The sequence below is a fragment of the Musca autumnalis genome, unplaced genomic scaffold (assembly GCF_047663935.1).
Source record: "Musca autumnalis isolate F117 unplaced genomic scaffold, ASM4766393v1 scaffold_1, whole genome shotgun sequence".
Lineage (NCBI taxonomy): Eukaryota > Metazoa > Arthropoda > Insecta > Diptera > Muscidae > Musca > Musca autumnalis.
The window spans coordinates 262229788-262249908 of NW_027411644.1; the positions used below are offsets into that span (position 1 = coordinate 262229788).

A 20121-nucleotide genomic window follows, 5' to 3' on the forward strand; every position below is an offset into this window, starting at 1 on the left:
AACTTTTACCATCGTGATTTAGGCAGCGAATGTAAGTTGCTTTAACAAAAATCAAAGTGATTCAATAGCAGGACTTAAAGTGAACTTATCAAAAATCTTGTGTGGGAGGTACGGGATGGAGTGGACAAATATAGTCCATATTCGAACCTGATCTATATCTGGTAGACATTATGAGAATGTGTAAAGTATGGACCAAATCGGTCACTCCCATCAAGAGTTATCGTGCGCACAATTTTTCCGAATATTTTTGAAATTTTGTGGGGTAGGTACCTGAAGGAGTGGACCGATATGACTTATCTACGAACTTAAACTATGTTTGGAAACAATATTACGAAGGCCAAATTTTGGCCGGAAATGGCATTCCCGTTCGAGAATTATCTTGCGCTTCCACCCATACACATGGTGTCATAGGGTTTGTTTTTCAACTTTCAGGCTATTTTTTCAGGAAGTATGGACTTGCCCCTGAGGAAACTTATACCTTCGTATAGGGGACAGTGAATACAAGATGTTACAACAAAAACCATTGCGATTCGAGAGCAGGTCCTAAACTGAACTTTTCCGAAATTTTGTGTGGGAGGTACTCGAAGGAGTTTACCGATTGAGTCCATATTGGAACCTCATCTAAGTCTGGAAGAAATTTCATAATGTGCAAAGTATGGACCAAATCGGTTACTCCCTTCAAGAGTTATCGTACGCACAAATTTTCCGAACATTTTCGAACTTTTGTGGGGGAGGTACCGGAAGGAGTGGACCGATATAATCCATCTTTGAACTTGAACTAATTTTGGACAAAATATTGCGACAACCAAATTTTGGACCCAATCGGCAGATCCGTTCGAGAGTTATCTTGCGCTCCAACCACTACACACGGTGTCATAGGGTTTTTTGTATCTTTCAGGCTATTTTCCCAGGAAGTATGGACTGGCCCCTAATGAAACTTATAGCGTCGTATAGAGGACAGCGAATACAACTTGCGTAAACAAAAATCAAAGCGATTGAAACTGAACTTTTCCGAAATTTTGTGTGGGAGGTACCCGAAGGAGTGGACCGATTGGGTCCATATTATAACCTCATCTAAGTTTGGTAGAAATTACACGATGTGCAAAGTATGGACCAAGTCGGTTATTCCCTGCAAGAGTTATCGTGCGCACAAGTTTTGCGACAATTTTTGAACATTTGTGGGGGAGGTACCTGAAGGAGTGGACCTATATGGCCCATCTTCGAACTTAAATCGAATATGGACAAAATATTTCGATACCCAAAATTTGAACCGAATCGATTGATCCGTTCGAGAGTTATCGTGCGCACCAGCCAGACAGACCGACAGACAGACAGACGGACATTGCTAGATCTACTCAAAATTGTCTGAAACGGATATCGTACAAACATACTTGGGGTCTAAAACCATTACTTCGATGAGGCACATTTTTGGTCGTATCAAAGTGTAAATACCCTCTTTAGCCTAAAGGCTGAGGGTATAATGATTGAACGAAAATGTTCCCATTTAAATTTAAGTTGTCAAGTCACTGTAAGCAACACAACACTTCATCGTATGTCAAACTGTACTGAGTACGTTTAGTTTTAAAACTGTCAAACTTTTCAAAACCTGCATATGAGATTTCCGTGAATACCAGATGTGAACTGGAACACCTCAGAAGGTATAGAGCTGTCCAAAGGTGAAAGTTAAAGTGGTGAAAAATGTGGTAATTTTGATCTGCTTCTCTTTAGGTTTTTCCAGAATTAGATGCAAGTCCAAAGTCTGGTCGTTGATTATTTACCAAGTCTAATGTATTTGGATCATAGAGTGGTATCTCCTTTTTGTAGACGGTTCTTTTTTCTTCTACTTTTTTCGATCAACAATAGTGGAATTCTGAAACCCCTTTTTTGGTCGCCGACAAAATCCTTTAAAATTAATATGTACAATTATTAAGGAAAATTTGAATTAAAGTTGACAACCTTGTTTTTGTTGGCCGATAGCTTTTATTGCTAGTGTTTTTTTTTTTCTTTATTATAATTTATAATTATAAGTAATAGTTTTAAATAAATATAAGTCCATATTTACATTAGGCAATTTTCACTGCGGCAGTTGTCAGTTTGTCGGTGAGAGAGGGTGTTGAGAGGCAAAGGGTTACCATATGCCTCACCTCTCTCACCTTCAAACTGACAATTGCCGCAAGGAAAATTGCCTAATGTAAATATGGACTAACGTTAGCAACCTTGTTTCTATAGAATTAATTCTCTTTCGAGTTGAGCTGTTATAACCTATTTTATTAATTTTTTTCGCTAAGTTACCATAAAACTTCATTATTTCATTAAAAGTTATGCATTTTAATTGATCCGATTTTTGTCGGTAACCAAAAACGAGTTATAGACGAATTACTTTATAAATTCACCTACATTCTTTTCCAAATTCTCGCCATTGTTTGATATTAGAAAATATATTGTATAGTTGTAGTGAGATATTTTTATTCTTATATTGTGGTCTCTGAAAACAAGTATCCTTCAGTTTTTACTTGATGTGAATTTCTAGTTCATAATAATTTTAATTATCAAGGAATTGTTAGTTATCCACAAAACATGAAAGACTTTTTATCTCAATTTATAGAGTTGTAGCTAAACAATTGACCACAAAATATTAGAGCAAAAACCACCAACTATAGTTTAAACAACCACTTGACATAAAAACAATAAAACAGAAAAATATTATTTCCCAAAGAAAAGCCAACCTACAAATGAACATGGACGTCACTCGAAACATCCTTAAAATAGACAACAAAAAAAGCAAGAACTACACGAAAAACAATTTAAATTAAGTTATGGAAAAAACAGACCACAGTTCGACATTGATAGTCCTGTACCAACCAACAGTTTGCACCAGTGCAATGACAAATTGTGGGTGCTCCATATTTTTGTTGTCCAAAAAAAAAAAAAAAAAAAAAAAAACAAGGAAATAACATGAAAACATGATGAAATATAAAATATCAACTGGACTGCACTAAAAGAGGAAAAAAACATTCCATAAAATAGAGAAATAAAGTTTCCAGTAAATAAAATCTGTTGCGAATGATGTTGCCAACTGTCAGGACACAGAGTAAGACACAGACGGACACGAATGATATTGTGTTATTTTGGCAATGACCCAATTTCATTTCAGTGGAAGAGGATAAAATGGAATTGAATAAAAAGCAAAACGCCAAAAAAAAACACTATAAAAAAATAGTTTGACTATTAAAGGAAAAAAGCCGGATTGACAGTGGTGAAGAAATGGAATTTTTCAAACCAAGTTAACTTTTTGGGAAACCATTTTAAAGTGTTTCAAATTTGGCAAAGCATAGCTGAATACCTAGAAAAAAATCCTTACTAAATAATGGGTTTTCATAGTACTCATTGGTAGTCGTAACTACTTACAAAACCTCCACTATAATAACTAGTTACTCTTTGGCCACTAGAAGTTGAAAAATAAGCTAAAAAATATGTGTTCTATTTTTAGAACATTTGAGGTGGAATTTGTTTTCAATTTCAACACACATCATATCTATACCCTCAGCATATACAGGTATATACACTTTCGTACGGGCAAAATGTGACTCATCGAAATCCACTCCTTCAGATACATACTTCTCCCACAAAAGTTCAAAACTTTTCGCTAAAATGGTAAGCACGATAACTCTTGAAGGCAGTAACCGATGGGTCATACTTTGGACATCGTAATATTTCTACACGACATAGATCAGGTTTGAATATGGACTATATATGTCAACTCCTTAAGATACCTCCACACCAAATTTCGGAAAAGTGCAGGTTAGGACCTCCTCTCGAATAGTTTTGATTTTCTTGCAACAGGTTGCACTCAAGGCCCCTATTATGATTTACAAGTTTGTTTTTTAGTGGTAAGTCCTCACTTCTTGAGAAAATGAGCCGAAAACTGTAAAAAACCCCTGCGGTCAGCATGTGTAGTGTCTGGCGCGCACCACAATTCCCGGATTGAATACTGCGTAGGTCCACACTTTGCATATCCTAATATTTCTTCGAATATTAAATGAAATTCGAAGATGGTGCTTAAAGGTCCACTTCTTCGGGAACCTCCCTCACAACAGTTCGAAAATATTCGCTAAAATGGTCCAAACTTTGGATCTCGAAATATTTTGTCCAAACTTAGTTTTGCGGGGGAGGTACCTAAAGGAATGTACCGACATAATTCCTTTAGGTACCTCCCCCGCAAAACTTTTGAGATTTTATACTACCTGTAGGATTTGATAATGCGAACTTCTGACTTGTTGCGGAACACTCTACACATTAGGCCAAGCGTACGAATATTAAGGGTTGTTTAAACGCTTACATGTGCTTGCATATGCACCACTAACTGTTCCTTGTTCTTTTTAACTATAATTTCCCGACCGACGCACGGTGCACAATGGTTCAGGAATCGATTTTCCTGGCCAAAAATCAAAATATTGTTTTGTCAAAGATATTTAGTTTCTATATGGGATTCGATAGTAAACACATTGAAACTAAGGAAACCTAAAAATTAGGCCCAAATATTGGAAGGTGTGGGCGTGGCGTGCCACTAAAGACAAGCATTTTCCCAATTTTTGGGAAATACGTAATTTTTGCAAATTTCTGGAGAAAGACGAAGCTATTTCTCTGAAACTATAACAGTTATTGTGTTCATTGTTTTTTGTAAGGTAGGTAGGATTGTGGCCTTTAAAAATCGTTTTAGTAAATTACAGTAGCGTTTACACAACATGATCTATTTCATTTTTCCTCGGGTACTAAATTTTATGAAATTCCAAATTTAGTGGACTAGAACTTTTGTGGAACAACATGGAACAAAGTTCTGTTTCCACAGAAAGATGCCCGAAAGTCTCCTCTTCCAGCTCATATATACTTTTGTACCCGTCCCGTTCCGTCCGTTTAACACTTTTTTCAATTTATTGAAATTACATGGGTAAAAATGTGTGTTTTTTTATACTGTTTCCATATGAATTACAGTTTTTTGACACAAATTACAACTTTTTTGAGTATATGAGTTTTTATACGAGTTATATAAGTTTTATTAAAACCCAAGGAGAATTTTTTTAATTTTTGAAAAATTAAATTTTTTCGAATTTTTTGTAGTTTTTTGGTAATTATTTTGTTTATTTGTTGGTGTTTGACCATCTTTAATACATAGGAAGATATAGAAAACACGAAAACACTCATATTTTGATGAAAAATAGTGAAAAAACTCAAAAGTTTAACTTTGACCTTGAATTTCTCTGCAACTACCGGACCGAACTTTTGCGCTTATAATTCGTCTGAAAGCTGATTGTGTTATCTGTCTAACAAAAAATTTATGAATATATCTCTATCCGTTCAAAAGTTACAGAATTTTGACCAGGAAAAAACGATTCTGAACCACTGTGCCTGTGGTCGAAAACACTGATCTAGCGGCGCGAAATTAATAACTTGCAAACGAATTGAGATACGTCACTGAAATTTTGCACAAACTCAGTTTGTACCTATGGGTAATAATGGGCCAAATATGAACAATATCGGCTAATGTTTTGGTATAGCCCCCATATAACGGTACCTTCCGATTTTCGGTATTTTGAGGATTTAAGCCACAATTTCGTAGCATATTAGCTGTAATTTGGTACTTAGGGTTCCTAGTGGTCACAAAATATTTCCACAAAAAATTATGGATATAGCCCCCATGCAACCGTACCTCCCAATTTAATGTATTTTTAATATCATGACCACATTTTTAAAACAACATGGCTGTAATTTTGCATTCCGTGTTCTCACTGCGTATAACATCTTCTTACAAAACATTTTCAATACGGATTTATGTTTCGATGTAGCCCTTTATGGTACCCCCGATTCGTTGAATTTTTACTTGTTATCCCATATTTAATAACATATTTAGCTATAATATGGTATTATAGTGTCTCCGGGGGTAGGACTCCTCCTTGCAAACATTCCTCAAGATAGGTCCATATTTTAATTTAGCTCCCATACAAATGCACAGCTAAATTTGTATGAATTTCATGCAAAATCCCTTATTTCAAAAGTGCAGTCATCAAAAGATTTGCAAATATTTGCAGCCCTAATGTGGTTATTCCGTATCCAGAGAGTCAAATTTCATTCCCCAAAAAATAATCGAAACCAAGTTCGGCCAAGTTTACAAGATGCACTCTATGGAACAAGCGAGTACAACCGATAAAAACGCTAAAAAATTTAGCTTTTTGAAAATTTATTGCTATATAACTAAGTACCTCCAGACCCCAAACTAATTTTTATAATTTAAATCACTCCCTCTGCTATTAATTAAAAATAAATCTTGTCCAATTTCATTACGAATTTATTTAACACTTAGATAAATATGAAGTTATTTTTTTTTTTGCAACAATTTTTTAAAATCTTATGCAACAAAAACTCTTGTCTGTTAGTTGGCGACGACCCAGGTTCGAATCCCAGCCGGACTCTTGTATTTGATAGTAAATAACTGAGTGAATAATTACAACAACAAAAATGAAAAAACAACATCTTTGTCTGCATAGTGTCTGTAATCGATACAATGGCAAATATTTTGCAATTTTATAGTTCGATTTTTTGACTTTCTCGCCGCTAGATCAGTGGTTTCGACCAGTGTGCGACGGTGAGCTTTTAACACACAACCCTTGGATTTGTAGTCGGACACACGCTCTGTGCCACCGGATCCGAATTTTTGTTGGGTACTAACGAAGGTGTCAACAGGTTGTGATGCACTTTGGCTCCAGTTTGTAGTTAACGGCTGAACAATCCCAAGTGTAGTTCAGGCAAAACTACTCTGGTTTGCCATGTTCTCCGAATACCGTGAATGCTATTTAAATCTGCTTGATAGGCTTGTTGATCTGGGGGTTCTCTCTTGTAACGTTGGACCTCTCATTCTATATCATGAAGATCCCACTTGACATATGACGATTGGGATGACTATCACTACCTAATACCCGAAATAATGCCATTGTGTTGCTGTACTGGAAAAATGTTTGTCTCCTCATGTGCCCTGAAGACATGAGGAGGCACCCTGTTGCATTTCTCAGGGCAGCATTCTGATAGGTTTGAATATTTTTCCAAAGCGTTGCACTTATATTCGGAGACCACACAGGCGCTTACCACAGACCGGCCGTTATATGTGGTCAAGAAGTTATCTTTATCTGCACCCTGTCGGCTAGGGACTTGATGACCTACTTCCTACATGCACGACATCGTGAACATAGTATCGAATGGTCACATGGGGTAACTGGTCACATGGGGTAACTGGTGGTCGGAATTCTGCTACCATCGACCATAATATTCAACTCAGTGTTTACCTCTGCAGGCCATGTGGTGAACGGAGTGGCCGTAGATTTAGTGGCGGATATTTGCATATTTCTCGCGTGGAAAATATCAGTCAAATAGGAGTTCAACATTTCACAAATGACATCTGAGAAGGTACCCGAAGACAAGATCGTACAGTCATCCGAATACCTTACCATCTAAATGCCGTGTGTAGATGGTGGAATACAGTAGAGGTAGAGGTTAGACAATTCTGTAGACATCACCCACCATGGGGAACTTTCTGTTTTACTCTACGGGGGCTTGGATTTCTTTATCCTGAATTCCTCATATAATTGATTAACCAACGTTTCAAACTATCCTCAAATAACGTGGAGTATTGGCAGTGTCAAATGCTTTTGATAAGTCGAGCGCCACCATCACTGTCCTATCGCACGTCTTGCTCTAGCTGAATCTTCGGCTAATATGTGTGGAGATGGCGTGCAGCGCAGTTGTCGTCCTGTGCTGCTTACGGAACCCATGCTGATAATCGGCAACTGGGTAGCTATTTCTGGGTAGCTGGGGTGGACCAAAGCCTCAACAGTCTTTGCTACGGGCGGCAAAAGTGGAATCAGTCTATACGATTCACCTTTGCTGGCATACTTGCCTGCCTTCAGTAGCGTTACCTCCTTGTCCAGACTTCGGCAGCGATGCTGGTGGCTAGCGACAGGTTGAGAACGTTGCTGAGATACTCGACTCCCGTCTCCATCAGGGTAAAACACTTTGGATGATTAGCGTTCATGACGGAATTTGCAACATCATCCATTGTAAAATGGGGGGTTTATCTTCTGCAGAAAGATATCTAATGCTATTCTTCTTCTCTTCGCTCTGCCACACCCGGGGTGCTCGAGGAACTGTCGATTAAAAAAACCCGCACCTCTTCGGATCAGTCAGCGTAACGTCGCGAAACGCGACTGAGGTTGTATTTCCTTCCTTCAAGAGGGACTTAACCGTTGCCCACAATGAGCTTATTCCGGCTCCAATGTTGCCACTTGTTCCACCTATGATCGCCGACCAAACTGTCAACTGTGGTTGGCTCGACGAAACTCATCACGCTCTTTTGCTAATCTCGTAGCCTCTGCTAGGAAATTTGCTCATCGATGATGTCTCGAATGATGATGTCTCGAAACGTTCTCTGCTTGCCGAACATCATTAGGGTTGGGCAGATTACTGAAGCGGGGTCTAGTGAATTTTCTGAAACTGGGCTTTCCCATGATTCAGTGGTGATGAATTCGGGCTGTCTGTTGACGGAGACAATTATGGATTATATGGTCTGACCCAAGAGAAACGATGGGTTCCCAGGTGACGTCATTTGCCACACCAAGTGAAACGATGGTTATATCTGGCGAAGTGTGACCCTCTCCACTAATTCCGGTAGGGGCTTCCTCATTGGTTGTGCGTAACGTGGAGCTAACAATGTGCTCAACCCTCTGGTCGTTTCCGAGGACCGAATGCCACAAATAATGATGAGCATTAAAATCCCCTAAGACCAGACGGTTATGACATTCCAAAAGCGGGCTAATGTTGGGCCTATAACCTGGAGTACGGCTATTTATCGGCCAGAGCAGCTCCTCATATGCACCAACTGCCAGCATCTTTTGCATCTCACAAAAGTATGAGTGTGGTGGATGTGACTAACCGATAAAGTCTACATTGGTCCTGAGTTCTCCTTCGTCCCGGCACGGATCAAAAGATTCCAGAGCAGGCATTCCGAAATATGCTGCTAGCAAAATGCTACAAATCCATACATATGTACATTGCGATGGCAACTGCTGGGCTGAACACGAGTGTTGTGTGGTTCCTGGTCAATCTGGTAGCGAAGATTCCGCAGACGTGGGATTGAAACAAAAATTGTACCGAATTATTAGACGCCGCTAGGACAAACTTCTGCATAAAATTTCAAAATATCGAAGACATGTCCTTAGACTTTCCTTTTCGAACAATTTTGAAAATTTCTGCAGTAGGTACCCGAGGCAGTGGACCGATATAGTCCATTTCGAACCTAATCTACATACATATGTCTGGAAGAAAATGTACGATGAGTGAAATCTGGACCCATCTTGGTAACTTCTACGAACATTGTTGCATATTAACAGTTAATCTACACCATTTTCAGATGTAATTCGAAACAGTATAGTTGTAATTTGAATCTTTTTAGTTGTAATTCGAATTTATCTATTTGTAATTCAAATTATTCTATTTTTAATTCGAATGATACTACACCTTTTTTCAGATGTAATTCGAAACATTCGAGTTGTAATTCGTAACATTTTAATTGTAATTCGATTATTCCATTTGTAATTCGAAACAATTTAATTGTTATTCGATAATTCCATTTGTAATTCGAATTATTTCATTTGTAATTCGAATTATTCTATTTGTAATTCAAATTATTTTATTTGGAATTCGAATTATTCTATTTGTAATTCGAATTATTTTATAATTCAAATTATTTTGTTTCTAATTCGAATTATTCTATGTGAAATTCGTATTATTCGATTTGTAATTCGAAATATTTCATTTGAAATTTGAAACAAACAATTTCGAATTATAAATTGAATCTTTCGGATTACAAATGAAACAATACGAATTGACAAAAAAAAAATAATTCGAATTACAAATGAAATTATTCGAATTACAAATGGAATAATTCTAATTGCAAATGGATAAATTCGAATTACAAATGAAATTATTCGAATTACAAATTGAATAATTCGAATTGCAAATGGATAAATTCGAATTACAAATGGAATAATTCGAATTACAATTGAAATGTTTCGAATTACAAATGGAAATATTCGTATTAGAACTAAAATGATATGGATTACATCTGAAAAAGGTGTTTTTGAAATGCGAATTATTCTGTTTGAAATTCAAATTATTCTATTTGAAATTCGTATTATTCCATTTGTAATTGGAATTATTCCATTTGTAATTCGAAACAAAAAATTAAAAATTTGTTATTGCATTGCTTTTATATTTAGTTTTTCGAATTACAAATTAAATATTTCGAATTACAAATGGAATAATTCGAATTATAAATAGAGTAATTTTAATTACAAATGAAATTACAAATGAAGTAATTCGAATTACAAATAGAATAATTCGAGTTTCAAGTGGAATATATCGAAATTCAAATGGATAAATTCGTAGTACAAATGGAATAATTTAAATTACAATTAAATTTTTCGAATTACAAATAAAATGTTACGAATTACAAATTGAATTCTCGAATTACAAACTAAAATGATTCGAATTACAACTGAAAAAGGTGTAGTGTCTGTTTATGCCATAAACTTATCAATCTTCCGAACTTTTAATTTGAAATTTGTGAAACACATTTCATTGTCTTCTTCTGTTTTGATGGATTCTTAGCAATACAACTTTTGACAGCAAAAGAAAGCTGAGGCCTGAGTTTGACTTCTATGACATCTTGCCAAAATCGCCTTAGTTCTGTCCTCTGTTAACACAGCATAAAGGTAGAACTTACGCGATTTTGTAATTTAAGCAGTTTATGTTTCTAGAAGCACTAAATAAAGTTTATATAAAGTCCGAAACTAGGGAAACACATTTCCAGGAATTTTATGTTCATGGAAAATCTGGGCTCTTAAACACGGTCTCTTTTTTCTCTTTTATATCCAATGGTATGTACGTATATAATAAATATACATATGTTTGTGTGTATAATATTCAAATAACTCTCTACCCACAAGCCGGCATATCATTATTCTATATAAACTTTTTAAGCTGTCATTGGCGTAGACAAAATTCTGAAAGCCTCGCAAAGAACTACTGACATATTCCATTTGAAATGTTGTCGATATTATATAGAACAAACCTAACAGAAACTTTCCCCCACCATTACCTTATCCATACCCGGGGAAATTAGACCACCTACGCCATTATTGAATGATAGTGGGTGCTGTGCAGTGCGTAGGTAAGCTATGTTGTCCTGGTTGCAGCATAATTTCCCAGGGATATAAACACACATACATACATAAAAACATTTATGTATGTATAGATAGATGTTATACTTGCGCATAGAAGTGAAACATCGAACCAGCAGCATGCGAAGAACAGGCAAACGAATGAATTACGAACACTTGATACAACAAATAAAACTCAAGTAGAGCAAATGCAGATTTTTGTTGTTGCTGTTGATACATTTTGTGGCCCCATTACTGATGCTGTTCACTTTCATCGGCTGGAGGTTGTGGAGGACGTTTGCCGTCTGCCTATGCGTTTCTGTGATGATTGCCAGCCGCATAAGTTTGTATTGTCTGTCTGTTGTAAAAAAAAGTTTTTGCCAAGTGAAAACTTAAAATCTTTAAACAAAAACATTTGGTTTCCTTTAATGTGAAAGAGAACGATGAAGTCCTTGCCTAGTACAGAACCACCAGCAACAATACACCACCACAGCCTTTCACTGCCAACAGCACCAAGATGTTAAGTTTTTGTGGCAACATTTTATGTTAAAATATTGGTTAAACATTTCACCTTAAATTGCAATGTAATGTTGTCATGGAAATGCACTAAAGCTAGGAAGAAAGAAGGCTGGAATGGGAGGTGTTGGCAGTGTCGGTGGTTTTGATACGTTAAAGTATCGTTTAATGTTCTGAGTTTGTAGGAAAACATCAAGAAACAACTTTATTCTTGTAAGTAGAGACGCAAGGTTTCAACAACCATATTATTTTTATGTTATGGTTGTAGAGGCAAAAGAAAATATATTAGGAGGTTTTACAGGCACATATGTACATTAGGGCTATAACCAAAAAAATACCACCACATAGCCGTGTAGAGCATGGAAAACTATTATGAAATACGGCGTCAATTTTTCTTTATCGCGAAAAAAGTTTCCGCACCAAATGCATTGAAGTTCAGTAATGCATTTTTTAATTTTAGCTGTTATGACAACATATTTGCTTTTAATTAAAATTTTTATTTTTTTGTAATCTAATTTAAAATCATTATCAAAGCGTTCTGGACCAATTTGTTCTCAAATCGCGCCATTTCGGCGCATTTTATGAATTTTTGACACTATTGCAGTTTTTGCTTTTTCTTTATAAACTCGTGAATTTTATGTTTATATTTTTTGTACCTACCGGACAAAAGAATATGGGCTCATTTGCAACGAAGTCGCGAAAGTTACAGGCTGTTTTTGTTGACTTTGCCTGTGAGAATCGTATATGTTTTTTACAAAAATACAACACCAGTACCACGTGGGGAATTTTGTCCTAATAATGAAAACGCGTTTCTAAGATCGATTCGGCGAAAAAAGTTTCCGCGCCGACTGTAATTACTAAAACCCTTTTGATATTTTTTCTACTTATAATTTTAAATTTGCTTTGTTTGAATAAATATTCATAGAAAAAATACAATTCTCACAGGCAAAGTCATTAAAAACTGTCTGTAACTTTCGCGAATTTGTTGCAAATGACACCATATTCTCTTGTCCGATAGGTACAATAAATATAAACATAAAATTCACGAGTTTATAAAGAAAAAGCAAAAACTGCAATAGTGTCAAAAATTCATAAAATGCTCCGAAATGGCGCGATTTGAGAACAAATTGGTCCAGAACGCTTTGATAATGATTTTAAATTAGATTACAAAAAAATAAAAATTTTAATTAAAAGCAAATATGTTGTCATAACAGCTAAAATTAAAAAATGCATTACTGAACTTCAATGCATTTGGTGCGGAAACTTTTTTCGCGATAGAGAAAAAATTACACCTTTTTTCATAATAGTTTTTCATGCTCTACACGGCTATATGGTGGTATTTTTGATATTTGCAAAAAAGTGCAAAAAGTTATATCCCTAATGTACATATGCATGTATGTTTATTATTTTTAATTACTTCAGAAATTTAGTTAACATAATAAGGAAGGGGATCATATGCGAATAATTTTTTCGCAGTTTATTTTGTAGTTTTCAGGTGGTTCTTAAGAAGGACTTAGGTATTACAGTATTAAAGTGATATGTTATAAACATTATTTTATGACTTTTTTACAACCTCGTATTCTTGTATCATATTTTGATAAATTTTTACCTAAGATTAGATAAAATCTTAATAATTTGGTGATTAGATAAAAAAGCTCACGCACAAAGTTATTTGAAAATTTTTGACAAGATACATATAACTGAAAATAAGCTCCGGAACCACACGACATAACCAAATTGGCATAACCTTTTGTTTCTTACTAAATTTATCATCATATCATTATATGTAATGATTTTTTTTATTAATTTTCTCGTTGGAGTTGAGCTTAATGACCGAAAATGTTATTGCAAGTGAAAAAGGAAAGCCGACGATTCGAATCCACACAACCACCAATTTATGTGACTAGTTTCGCTGTTAGAAGGCAGCTCATCAGACATATCAGACCGTGGGAGCGGTTTCTCTGTCATCGAACTTTTATCTCTCAAATGCAATGTGTTCTTACAATGACGGATATTTGTCCGTAAGACTTCCACGACAAACGCTTTTTACCGCCGCCTTTAGAAGTTATGAGTTTGGCTTTGGGCGACGTAGGGGATGGAAAATACCAAGGAACGGTCCTGACCGGTTTTAACATGGCAAAGCCCAGGATTTATCTTGTTCCCTCTTTTATCTCAAGTGGACACTGACCTTCCCGTGGTGTCACCTGGGGAACTGCCTATAACACCCATTAAAAAGGTAGTGAGCTAACATGCGCCGCGCGTTCACACATAAGAACGTTAACAACTTGGGTTTGGGCGTCGGGTTAGTAACCCTCCCCTAGAAAAAACAGCCTACTATGAAAAACGAAAGAAAAGAAAAACAAACCCCTCTAAATTTGACGAACGTTTTAAGGACCATCAAACGTTTTAAGGACCATCATCTGCAAACGTTTTAAGGACCATCATCTGCGAATCTGCCCCTGGAATGTTCGCACTCTTTATAGAGAAGGTGCAGTCTTCGCATTGGCAGACGTACGTGAAAAGTACAAGGCCGATATTATTGCCATACAGGAAATACGATGGATTGGGAAAGGCGTTACAACAACACCTAAAGGTGACGCACTGTATTATAGCTGCCATGACGTAAAGCATGAGTTTGGTTGCGGATTCGTAGTCGGAAGCTAAAACATCTGGTATCAAGCTTCACCCCAGTGAATGAAAGACTTGCTGCAATTAGAATAAAAGCTCAATTCTTCAACATCAGCTTTATTTGCGCTCATGCTCCCACTGAAGTACAGGACGAACAGGCCAAAGATATATTTTACGAGCGCTTAGAAGAAACATATGACCGTTGCCCTGCCCATGACATTAAATCATTCTTGGCGTTTTAATGCCAAAATTGGAAAGGAGAATATCTTTGGCCCAACAGTCGGGAAATTCAGTCTCCACAGTGAAACATCTGACAATGGTATGAGGCTGATAGACTTTGCAGCTGCAAAAGACATGGTAGTTAGCAGTACTAGATTTAATCATCTCGATATTCATAAGGGCACCTGGCTGTCTCCAGATCAAAGAACAAGTAATCAAATTGATCATGTTGTAATAGATGGAAGACATTCATCCAGCGTGTTGGATGTACGATCGTTCCGAGGCGCAAACATTGATTCGGACCACTACCTTGTTGCAGCAAAGGTACGTATCCGTCTAAACGTTGCAAATAAAGCACGAACAGACACAACGCGAAAGTTGGACATCGATGGGCTGCAAACACAACAGATAGCGACAGCATATTCCACTCAACTAGCCCAATTGCTTAACGCGAGCACTCCTTGTCGCGATAACATAACAACACAATGGCAACTTATTGCCCACTCCATGCAAACAGCCGCAAAATCCATACTTGGATTCCAGAGACCTCCACAAAGGAATTCATGGTATGACCAGGAGTGTCGTGCTGCTACCGAGAAGAAAAATGCTGCATATAGAGCTACTTTACAATCAGTAGCAACGTGTAGCGCACGAGAGAGATATCGGGAGAAAAGGAAAGAAGAGAAACGTCTTTTCCGCAAGAAAAAGAGAGAAATGGAAAAGCGGGAGTGTGAAAAAATCTAGATGTACAGGAGCCAGAATGAAGTCCGAAAATTCTACCAAAGAGTGAAACATCAAACAGATGGCTTGGGTACAGGCACATCCTCCTGTAGAGACCAGCAAGGTAATCTGGTAACAGATACAGATAGCGTGCTCAGGATATGGAAGGAACATTTCTCCAATCTGCTGGTATCCAATAGTAGCGAAGACGATGATACCACAGATCCAATCCCTGAAGATGGTATAGAATGTATACCGCCCGGCCAAGATGAGGTAAAAACAGCAATCAACCGGCTGAAGAATAATAAAGCAGCAGGAGCCGATGGCTTACCAGCCGAGCTGTTTAAAACCGGAGGCGACGCGCTGATAAGGTGTATGCATCAGCTAGTTAGCACCATCTGGCAGGAAGAACGCGTACCCGACGATTGGAACCTGAGCATCCTATGTCCCGTCCACAAGAAAGGAGATAAGACTGTATGCTCCAACTATAGGGGCATAAGTCTTCTCCCTATTGCCTATAAGATAGTGTCAGGGATATTGTTCGAACGACTAAAGCCAATTGTCAACGAAATAATTGGACCGTACCAAGTGGCTTTAGACCTGGCAAGTCCACCATTGACCAGATATTTACCCTGCGACAAATCCTAGAGAAGACCCAAGAGATGCAGATCGACATATTTCACCTTTTTGGCGATTATAAAGCAGCCTTCGACAGTCCGCTGCGTTCAAAGGTATTCCAAGCCATGTCTGAATTTGGTACCCCCGCAAAGCTCATCCGACTTTGTAAAATGACTTTAACTGACACGAGGTCCTCAGTTAAAATAGGAAAGAACCTCTCCGAAGAGTTTAGTACCAAAAGAGGTTTCAGACAAGGAGACAGCCTTTCGTGTGATCTCTTCAACATCCTGCTGGAAAAGGTTATACGAGAGGCAAACGTCAAAATAAGTGGCACAATCTACACTAATAGCCACATGTTACTTGCTTATGCTGATGATATAGACATCATGGGACGATCAGTAAAAGAAGTAACTGATACCTTTATGAAGGTCGAAGGAGAATCTGCGAAAGTGGGTCTGGCGGTAAACGGTGAGAATACAAAGTTAATGGTGTCGACGCGCAATGCGTCCATTGAGCTCAGACCAACTGTGGAAGTTGGTTCCTATAATATTGAGGCAGTAAAAGACTTCGCCTACCTCTGCACCTCTGTAAACACAATAAACGACATCAGCTGTGAAATAAAAAGAAACATTTTATTGGCCAGCAGATGATACTTTGGTTTAAGTAAGCAGTTTAGAAGCAAAGCCACTACCCGTGCTGATGTATGGCTCCGAAGCCTGTGTACATGCGCAAGCAGACATGGCACTGCTTGGTCTGTTTGAGAGAAAAATTCTTCGAAAGATCTACGGACCAATTTGCGTTGACGGTGAATATCGACGTCGCATGAACCACGAGCTGTATCTGCTAAACAACGACATCAATATAGTTAAACGTATCGAGATGCAGCGATTACGTTGGCTAGGCCATATCATAAGAATGAGCGAAGATGAACCCGCTAAAAAGGCGTATAAATACGGACCGCTTGGCGGTGCACACAGAATTGGCAGGCCAAAGAATAGATGGCGCAAACAAGTGGATGAAGAGATGAAAAGGCGCGGTATTCCAGAGTGTGAAGCAACAAATAGAGAGACCTGGAGATCTTTTCTTAGTTCGGCCTATGGAACAAATGTTCTGTAATGGGCCAGCTAAGTAAGTAAGTAAGATTGGTTCATGTCACTGTAAGCAACAGAACACATGGTCGCATATCATGCTGTCCTGAGTATATTTAGGCTAAAAACTGTGAAAATTCCCAAAAAAGTAAAATGGCAACACGTAGTGTTGCCTAGGCCAGAAAGCTATCGTGCAGCCCTCGTATAAAACTTGTTTATATCCCTTATGTTTTGTATCAACACCTACAGTCAACACACTTCTTTCTTAGCTTAACACCTTACAAACCTTCTTAAGTAAGAGGATCTAGGCAGTACATTTCAATTTCCACATAACGATTTATCAGTCCTTGTTTACGTTAAGTGATTAAATTGTGAAAAATTGTGACATTGAATTTACACCAAACTTAATTATGTCGTCGCACATAAACTCTTTTTACCGTGTTCTTTCTTCATAGCCCTCTAGGGCAAATGTTAACAAAGATAAATGAATGACATTGCAACGCTATGAACATAGAACAGCAGCAATATGTACGAACATACATACATATTTATTCATGTCAAGCAGATTATAGTGGAAATGCTTTCAGAGAAACAGAATACAAAAAATATGCGTTTTTATGCAGAGAATGGAGAATAGGAAATATTCACTTCACTTCATATACAAAAAAGAAAATATTACTTATAAGGGGAAACAAATAATATAATAAAAAATTCATTGGTAAGGTAAGTAGATGACTTGGCGACATAGTGGTTGTAATTCAATATAAAAATGTCACATAAACACAGCAAATTTAATTAATCTTCAAGGTAAGAGTAGAGTTGTTCTACATCATCATAATGTGTATGTTAATTTATACGTATGTATGTGTGTGTTTGTGATATTGACTTTTACTTACCTTGTTTATAGGTAGAGAAGGCTAAATATTCTAAAATATCAGCCTTGGAGAAAGCCAATGAACGATTTCTGGGCTCATATGACATACGAGTCATGGCTTCATTCATCCACAAGACAGTGTGATAATAATCATGATTCACATAAGACTGGCGGCCCAACTCGAAACAATCATCTGAAGACATTTCAGTACTGAAAAGGAAAAAATTTAATAGAAATTAATGCTAAAGTATTTGTTAGGAAATAAATGTTTTATTGAGGAGAAACATAGATTTTGGGAGATAGGAGGCTTAGGATTATTTCATTAGTTAGCCTTCTCTCCCCAAAAACTAAGTTTTCTTTCCCAAGAGGCTTTCCTGACTGACTATTTGATTTAAATTCCTTATTAATGCCTTACCTATATTGTACACCATTGAGTTCACCTCTGGCCAAACTTGATGTATCCAAATTATAGGTATCTTGAAGACGCATTAAAGCAACAGCCGCACCATTCAAATCTTCTTCTGAGGGGAACTTCAAAACATTGCGATAATTTGAAATATTGCGAAGGAATTCGGCACCCACATCATGGGCCATTAGATTCTCCACTTGTTTCCAATCGGTAGTTAAACGTTTTGTCAATAAATAAGCATTAATAGGATTCGATACATAAGCCGTAACGTCCATGGCAGCCTCGGCATGTTCTCTTTGGTATTCTTGCATTTTTCTGCAAATAAAAAAATACATAAAATTAGTTAGAGTTATTTAAAATTTTAACAAAACACAAATATTGAATACTTAAGAAAATATTTAAATTTAGCCATTTTGTGGAACCTTGCACAGGTAGTAGTAGAAATGAAATACGTTCCATATACTGATAATGCAATAATACAACTTGCCTGTAATGGGTGATTGCCACTTATAAAGCCCCCCACTTGTAAAGCTTAAAAAGGCCATTTCAATGATTTTTTAAGAAAACTCCCAAATTTCATCTGAAGAAGCACATCTTTATATAGTTTTTTTACAGTGTTTTATTTAACTTGCTTTGGTGTGTGTTTAGTTCAAATCTGGTAACTCATTTTTAACAGAGTTGCAGTTTACCAATCGAACTAAAACTTTGCACTCTTTTCAGATTTGGATGACAATACATGAATATGAAATCAAAACCAATATTGGTCAATTTTTTACACTGTTTTACAGTGTTTTATTTAATTTGCTTTTCAAATCTGGTAACTCATTTTTCACGCTGTTGCGGTTGGCCAATCGTACTTAAACTTTGCACACTTTTTAGATTTGGATGACAATACATGAATATGAAATCAAAACTAATATTGGTCCATTTTTACAGTGTATTTAGGGTGTCTAACTTGACCCCCTTTTAAAATCTGGTAACTGAATTTTAACACGGTTGCAGTTGGCCAATCGAACTAAAACTTTGCACATTTTTCAGATTTAGATGACAATACATGAATATGAAACCAAAACCAATATGGGTCCATGGTTTGCTATAGCCCCCACATAACGGTACCACCCGATTTCCGTTATTTTGCTTTTCAAATCTGGTAACTCATTTTTCACGCAGTTGCGGGTGGCCAATCGTACTTAAACTTTGCACACTTTTCAGATTTGGATGACAATACATGAATGTGAAATCAAAACAAATATTGGTCCATTCTTACAGTGTTTTTACGGTGTCTAACTTGACCCCTTTTTAAAATCTGGTAACTGAATTTTAACACGGTTGCAGTTGGCCAATCGAACTAAAACTTTGGACATTTTCCAGATTTAGATGACAATACATAAATATGAAACCAAAACCAATATGGGTCCATTTTTTCCTATAGCCCCCATATAACGGTACCACCTGACTTCTGGTATTTTGAGGATTTTGTCTTCATTTCTAGCCCGAATTTGCTGTAACTTGGCATTTGGAGTTCTCAATGGTCCAGGAACTTCCGCACTAAAAATTGTGGTCATAGGTCAAGGTTTAACTTAGCCTCCATATAACGGTACCACCCAGTTTCAAGCATTTTAATCTACATTTTCTGCTCAAATGGACTGTAATTTGGCGTTTGGGGTTCTCAGTGGTATTTACTAAAAAGTTCAAAATAAAAAATAATTTAAAAAAATTATGTTTCAGTGTTTTATTTAGAAATGCACTTAAAACTAAACAAGTAAGCCAAGGCTATAGTCGGAC

The 20121-nt window shown here is 36.9% G+C and overlaps 1 protein-coding gene across 3 annotated transcripts in view; it reads right to left on the bottom strand.

The window, feature by feature from the left end:
* PH4alphaEFB (prolyl 4-hydroxylase subunit alpha-1) overlaps positions 1 to 20121 on the bottom strand; it is a 147400-nt gene that overhangs the window by 18632 nt on the left and 108647 nt on the right. For all 3 annotated transcript variants that reach the window (XM_073961016.1, XM_073961015.1, XM_073961014.1), the window contains 2 exons: positions 18343 to 18651; positions 17950 to 18137 (listed from right to left, as the gene is read on the bottom strand). In XM_073961016.1, the coding sequence (XP_073817117.1) occupies positions 17950 to 18137; positions 18343 to 18651 (497 nt within the window). The remainder of the gene's footprint in view (positions 1 to 17949; positions 18138 to 18342; positions 18652 to 20121) is intronic.